Source organism: Parasteatoda tepidariorum, chromosome 3 (genome assembly GCF_982258835.1).
Source record: "Parasteatoda tepidariorum strain Cologne lab strain chromosome 3, Ptep-v5.0, whole genome shotgun sequence".
NCBI lineage: Eukaryota > Metazoa > Arthropoda > Arachnida > Araneae > Theridiidae > Parasteatoda > Parasteatoda tepidariorum.
Window position 1 is genome coordinate 29,820,320 of NC_141757.1, and position 7,955 is coordinate 29,828,274.

Sequence of the window (7,955 nt, forward strand, 5' to 3'; positions counted from 1 at the left end):
TTTCTATCACAGCCTGAAATTTGTTGTCTAGTAATACAACAGTTAATCTTTTTGCTGGGAAAACTTTCGTACCAGCAAGAGTAAAGATAAATTGTTTGACTAAATAATTATCTAAAAGACTTATGCGGACTTCAAAAAGCTTCCGGCTAAACGGCACATCTCTCGCTTAAAGAAAATGGAATTTTCCGTTCTACCGTTAGAGTTTAAGGGCCGCAGTGAGGACTCGGGAGAATTTGGAAAATGGAATTTAAGGAAATTCTTCGGATAAAAAGAACTTGAGTAGAACTATTTTCCTCTAAAGATAAGAAGAAAAAAAAAGTAGTTTGCGAACCTCATCTAAAATAAACTGGGTATTCAATTTCAAATTTAACAGCCTATTTTAACATTTTATTACGGTATAAGAATACTAGTTTTGCCACTTACAGTTCCGCTTGAAAATTTAGTTACTTTAAGTTTCTAAGAAAGAAGAAACATTTTAAAAACTGCATAGGAAGTACATAGTTTTTATTTTACTTTTCTGAAGAACATTAGGATAGAAGAATTTTGTTTTGTATTAACTTGTTAAATGATAAATCTTGAAAATAGTTTAATTTTGAAAGTAGTAGTGGATCTGGTAAATTAAATAACTCAAAAAAGATATGGCGTAAAATTAATAGTATGAATTATACTTATTTCTTTGATGCACTTTATTTATTTGGAAATTAATCAGTAAGACGCTGATTGTTGTGATTTGTACACTAAATGTGAAGCACTCAGTATAATTTAGTTAAGTGTGCAATATTTGCTTATTATGTTATTATTATTACTAAATGTAGGGTAAGAGGGTTATACCGAGTAGTTAGATTCGATGGTTTGTTGCACTTAAACTGCTCGACCTAAAACCAAAATATTCATTGTTTGGTTGAATACAATATATTATTCTTGAAAAATGATAGACCTACTACTTTAAGGGTTAATTACTTTAAAGGTTAACAAATTAGCTGACATTTAAATTTGACAATTTTAAAAAAATACTATTCATGAAATTTATATGTGATGCAGTCAAGGCCATGGTCAAGGGAGGTTCAGAAAGAAAAGGTCAATTGTCCCAGAGTCCAGGAAGGCTGAGATCTGGACCAAAGTCTTTTCTTTACAAAAGATAAAGTGTTTATTGATATTTTTTCAAACGAAAATGGCAGAGAATTACTTTATATTTATGTAAAAACTACATTTTTGTATAAAGAGGTGTTAAGAATTCTACAAAATAAGAAAATAAGGCTTTTTTCACTTCGAGGACGGCTCCCGCATCGAATTTCGTTTTAGGGCCTGCAAAACCTTTGCTCAGCCTTGGATGTAGTTCTTCTTTTATTGCACTGCAGCTTTCTTGAGCCCAGGATAAACACACATTAAGGGGGGAGGGGTGATAAACCGGGTAGTCCCGGTTTTACCCCGAGAGCCGAGGTTATAAAATTGAAACAGAACAAAGCTATTTATCTTTAAAAACCATATTGTTTGTCAGGTAATAAATATTTAGTCAACTATAGTTAAGTTGGATTAAAACAATTGTTATAACTGTAATAACCAATAAATGAGGATAGCTTAAAAGCAAGAAAGCAATAAAGAGTTGATGCAAAAAACTAACATTTTACTCGGGCTCCATGAATTAATCAACAACACGTCAGTCTTTCTTCTTGACTAGTAAAACGCATTTCAGAGTTCGCCGTTCAATAAATTTCGTCCTGAGGTCTGTAAAACCTTTCTTCAGTCTTGGATGTAGTTATCTTCTTCTTTCTCTGCATTGCAGCTTTCATGAGCCCAGCATTAACACAGATTAGGGGGCGAGGTCTTCCAGGCCGAATAGTACCCATTTTTAAACCGTGAGCAGAAGTTATCGAAATGAAGCAGAAGAGTGCTACTTATTTTTTAACTTACATTTGTTAGGTTTTAAATCTTTAGTAAAAATTTGGACTAAAAATAATTTTTGCGTAGAAAAACAAACTTTTCACTCTGTAAGAATCGTCGACAATAGATGGCGCTGCGAGATAAGAAAAAATAAGAAGCTGGGGGGTTCTCTAGCTGGGTGAGAGAAGACTGGAATTTTCTATGATGGAGCGCGAAGTTTCATTGATTATGTGATTAATTACTATTATTTTCTATATACTTCATGTTTGTTCCGTGGCATAAGTATGCATCTAAATAAAATCGTTTATGCCAAGAAAGGTTTATGGTGAAATCATTTCACATTGAAAGGTCTGAAAAAGAACCTGCGAAATATTACTGGCGCAGCCGCCGAAGATGATGCAGAACCAAAAACCAGGTGAGAGCTCACTTTATATTTGTAAATGTATGCTCCCATAAATAAGTAATTATAATTATTTGGGCGAAAATTATACAAAATGGAAATTAAATGTTTGTGTTCCGACATGGAACATTAATTTAGTTTACTCGTCAGAGTACGAACACGCCAGTGTTCTAAAGTGAATTCTTTTACTCGCCAGAGTACGTAGATAGCATATTTCTAAAAAGAATTTGATGGTTCTTGTTGTTTTGATTTTCGTCCCAAATAATTGAAAATTTTATTTCATTATATTGAATTTATTGTGGTTTTTAAGTTCTGTTTTGGAAATTGTTGGAAGCACGCCAGTGCATAACATATAGCGTGGTATCGTAATTGAAAATTTTATTTGATAAAATTGAATTTATTGTGGTTTTTAAATTCTGTTTTGGAAATTTTTGGAAGCAGCATAAAATATAACATTGCAATCGTATTTCGAAAATAAAGAATGCTGAATGATCTATTATTTATATCAACTAAGATTTATTAAACCAAACAAAAAAAAAGCATAGGTTGTATCAAATAACGGAATATAATTTGGCGTCAACCAACCTTGGAAGTCTCATTCTAAAAGAATTGTTTTGTTTCTTTTATTTTTGCATAAAATGTTTTTTTTTTTTTATTTCTGAAAGAAGAGGCAAGTGTCTTTTAATAAGAAAAAAAAAATACAAAACTGAGTTTGTTTTATTCTATTTGATTATTTTGATATTGAATTGTATCATTGTTGAATTTTTTTTATACGTATGATATATTTTGTTTTCGTACATTTTAATGAGAAATTTATACGAAAGTTATTTATAAATTTCTTATCGCATTTAATGATTTAAAATATTCAGTTAAAGTTTTCATTCTCACGTAGAATTTGATTTTTGTTCTAAGAATAATTATTTTGGTTAAAAAAAATTTTTATGTTTTGAATTTGTGAACTTGTAGGAAAGTATATATTATATCTAGTGTAAACAAAGTATTGATTTAAAATGTTCATAAGTGTTAAGGTTTATTATATAAGGTTTATTATATAACAAATCGATAACTGAATATTACAAAGTATTCTCAGTATTTTGAGGTTGTCAAAAATAGACATTTTCTATAGATTTGTGAATGATTGTTCATTTATGTGTTTTCTTTTAAGAAATTATTGGAATATTAATTAGGAAGTAGTCAATTTTTTCCGTTAATTTTTTTTATGATTGAGAATTATTAAATTTAAGCCATGGCATTTTTGGGAAAGGGTAAGAAGTTGGATTTGTTAACGTTGGCCACCGAATTAGAAATTGATGTGGAACCAAGTATGAAAATTATAACACTAAAAAACAAAATAACACAAAGTGACACATATGATGAAGCGTTTGCCAGAGAAATGTTTTTCTCAATTGTGGAAGAGAGGAAAAGGAAGGAAGAAATTGAGGAACAGCGAAGGAAGGAAGAGATTGAGGAACAGCGAAGGAAGGACGAAATCGAAGCTCAGCAGAAAAGAGAACAAATGGAATTTGAGTTGAAAAAACTTGAAATTGAATCCCGTACTCAACTAACTCAAACTTCATCGCCCAATGGAAACGGACAACATAACGTTGACTTAATTAAGCTCATTCCTAAATTCAAGTTAAGGGATGATGATATCGTGATTTATTTATCTTTATTTGAAAGACAGGCTAAAAGAACAGGGATTGATTCTAAAGACTGGGTGTCATGTTTATTAACTTTATTGCCTTCTGAAATCATTCAACTAATTGGTAGAGAATCTGAAGAAAAATTTGAAGACTACGAATACATTAAGACCATTTTATTAAAGAGATTTAAATTGAATCCTGAAAGTTTTAGAAAAAAGTTTGTGATGCACCAGAAAAGCACTGAAAAATCGTGGAGGGATTTTTGTTATGAAATAACGAATTATTTCGAAGAGTGGATTGATGGACTTGAAATAAAAGACTTTGCCAGTTTAAAAAATCTCATTATCACTGATCAACTTAAGAAAAAGGTACCTCATGAAGTAAGAGACCACCTTCTTGATGAGTGGGCAAATTTCGTTTCTCCAACCAAATTAGCGGATAAGCTTGACGAATATGACAGTGTACGTAATGATTCGAGGAAAACTACTGGAATTCCCTCAAAAGACAAAACTAATGAAAAGTGGCGACCTCGTTCTCCACCTTCAGAAAGAAATTCAAGAAACAAATCATTCTACAAACAGGGCTCATCAAGCGCATATACACCCCGTAAGAGTGATGAACTACAGAGGTCGTTTTCCAAACTATCTTGTTATACTTGTGGAAGAGAAGGCCATACATCCAGATTTTGCCTTAAAAATCGGCAACCTAGAAACACTCCTACAACTGCCCAAAACAATCTAATCCAATCGTCACCACTCCCTTTAGAAAAAGAAAAACCAGAAGTGCTAACTGCCAAGATTTCTATTCCTGTCTCAAAATCCGTGGATATATCTGGAAACATAGATGATTTAAAACTCGTCAGAGTTAAATGCGGAAACGTGGTTCTAAATGGCATTGTAGACACAGGAGCCCAGATATCGGTAGTCCGCGAGAAGTTAGTCGCCGACATACCTTGTGAAGGAGAAAGTAAAATAGAGATATCTTCTGCTTTCGGAGAAAGCGAAGTCACTCCACTGAAAATTTTCCAAATGAAAATAAATGACGAACTTCATGGTAGTGTACCTATCACCTGTGCTGTTTCAAAGAAGCTGGTAACCGATTTGCTGCTAAGTTCTTCAGCTTATGAGATACTGTGTGAAAATATTGAGCTTTGTCACAGTAATCTTCAATGGAATACCTCTTCAGAGGGGGAAGACTCTAGCGACGAACCATCACCAGTGAAAGAAAATACTTTAAATTGTGCTGTGATTACCCAAATTTCACAAAAGGACATTAAGAATGCAAGAATGAAAAATGACACTAAATTAGATTTTAAGACTCTTCAAGAACAAGATGAGAGTCTAGAAAAATGCTTTGAATGGGCGAAAAGGAACAAAAATGCTTATGCAGTTCAAAACGAAATTCTACTTCACTCGGAGAATATTTGTGGCGAAAACATCAAACAAGTTGTGTTACCCTTAGAGAAAAGAACAGAAGTTCTGAGAATGGCTCATGAAATTCCTCTTGCTGGTCACCTCGGTGAGAAAAAGACAACTCAACGAATTAAATATTCATTCTTCTGGCCTACTATCAAACAAGACGTTAAGAAGTTCTGTGAAAGCTGCAAGGAATGTCAATTGAAGCGAACAATCACATATAAAGATAGAATTCCAATCCAACCTATCGTCAGACCAGAAACACCCTTTGAAGTATGGAGTGTTGATTGCATTGGACCGTTAGAACCACCATCCAGAAGAGGTCATCGGTTTGTGATATGTGCAATTGATTTATGCACTAGATGGGCAGAAGCCATCCCTGTTAGAGAAATAAGTGCAAAGACCACATGCAACGTCCTGATGAAGATTTTTTCTCAAACCGGATTTCCAAAAATGATTTGTTCTGACCAGGGAACTAATTTCACAGCCAAACTCACACGATCTTTTGAAGATTTACTTGGCGTATGTCCCCGATTTTCCACTCCCGGACACCCCGAGAGTATGGGTGCTGTCGAAAGATGGAATAGGACTTTAAAAGAAATGATGAATAAAAATATCCAGGAACATGGAAGAAATTGGGACCTACACCTTCCCTATCTTCTGTTTGCCTACAGGGAAGTGCCACATAGCACCACTGGTTTGTCTCCCTTCCAGATGGTGTATGGAAGACTGCCACCGGGACCTTTATCCTTATTGAAAGAGATCTGGACAGGCGAACGTAGCGTTCCAGTCACTGCATCCCGCTCAATTGAAACTTACCTACATGATCTTATCGGAAAAATAAGAAAAGCTCATGACATTGCAGCTGAAAACTCCAAAATCTCTCAAGACGGATACACATCAAGATACAACTTACGGTCTAAGGATAAGACTTTCAATGTTGGGGACAAAGTCCTCGTGCTAATCCCATCGTCATCTCACAAATTGCTCAGTACTTGGCAAGGACCAGCTACTGTAATCGAACTTACCAGACCTCACTCTGCCAAAGTCGAAATGGAAAACGGGAGTATAAGGGAACTCCACATAAATAAATTAAGGCCTTATATTGTTCGAGTGGATCATATTGGTATCATTTTCGACCAAGATGAAGACTTTGGAGATATCCACTATGCACCAGCGGATCTTATGGACAAATCTACTGAAGACTTATGGACCCACTTGCAAAATATGAAAGGTGACCTAAAATATTACCAGCGAAAGGAACTATTCAATGTGTTAAAATCATACACCGATGTTTTTAGTAGCAAACCAGGTCATGCCCATGTCGATGGTCATGACATAAAAGTTTCAGCAGACTGTAGTCCGAAGAGATTAAAACCCTATCGTGTCCCCATTTCGCTACAAGACGAAGTTGATCGCCAAGTTAAAGAATTACTAGAATGGGATCTAATAGAGCCCAGTGACAGTGAATGGGCACATCCTGTGGTATGCGTTGCAAAAAAGGATGGTAGCGTTAGACTGTGCATTGACTTTAGACTTCTGAATAGCTTTACAGTTCCTGACGCATATCCAATGAAGATCGCAAAAGACCTACTTTTTGAAATAGGTAAAGCCCACTTTATAACAGTAATCGATTTAACGAAAGGGTACTGGCAAATCCCGATGAAGGAAAGCGCCAAACCATATACAGCATTTGTCACTCATGCTGGCCATTACCAGTGGAAGGTCCTTCCGTTCGGTTTAAAGAATGCTGGAAGTACCTTTCAGAAATCCATGGATAAAGTACTAGCTCGCCATAGACGCTACTGTCGCTCATATATTGATGATGTGGCGATATTTTCTAGATCCTGGGATGAACATCTCTACCACATCGACCAGGTGGTTCAAACTCTGCGAAGTGTTGGTCTAACCGCAAATCTAGAAAAGTGTGATTTCGGAAAGAGTCACGTGAAGTTCTTAGGCCATATAATAGGTTCTGGCACTCACTCTCCAGATCCTGAAAAAGTAGAAGTCATCCAAAATTTGTCTAAGCCTACCACCAAAAAGGAAGTTAGAAGTCTATTAGGGCTGGTGAGCTATTATAGAGAATATATCCAAAATTTTTCTGAAATAGTTCTACCTTTAACGAACCTTACTAAAAAGAATGTTCCGAATAATATTTCATGGGACTCGAAAGCAGAAGCATCCTTCAACAAACTTAAAGAAGAGCTGATTAAAATGCCATCACTACATACTCCAGACATCGATAAACTCTTTCAACTCTATACTGATGCGTCTGCGTTTGCAATTGGAGCATGTTTAGCTCAAAATAATGAACAAGGAAAAGAGATGCCCATCGCATTTTTTAGCAAAAAACTAAATCCTTGCCAACAACGATGGTCAACCATTGAGAGGGAAGCCTTTTGTGTCATCGAAGCCTTGAAAAAGTTTGATACTTGGATTTTCGGTGCCAAGGTACAAATTGTATCAGACCATAATCCCCTTACTTACCTGACCCGAAGTACCCTTCATGGGGCTAAACTCTCTCGGTGGGCCTTAGCATTACAACGCTACAATATGACATTAACATACCGTAAGGGCAGTTCACATGGAAATGCCGACGCATTATCAAGTTAA

General features: G+C 35.2%; 1 protein-coding gene across 1 annotated transcript; it reads left to right on the forward strand.

Annotated features, from left to right (window-relative positions):
* Positions 1–3,797: 3,797 nt before the first annotated feature.
* LOC147813491 (uncharacterized) lies at positions 3,798–7,955 on the forward strand. The gene has a single exon (XM_087160054.1). The coding sequence runs from the start codon at positions 3,798–3,800 to the stop codon at positions 7,953–7,955; it is 4,158 nt and encodes a 1,385-aa protein (XP_087016180.1).

Coding starts and splice junctions, on each gene's coding strand:
- LOC147813491 (XM_087160054.1), top strand. CDS start 3,798: ATGGAATTTGAGTTGAAAAAACTTGAAATTGAATCCCGTACTCAACTA.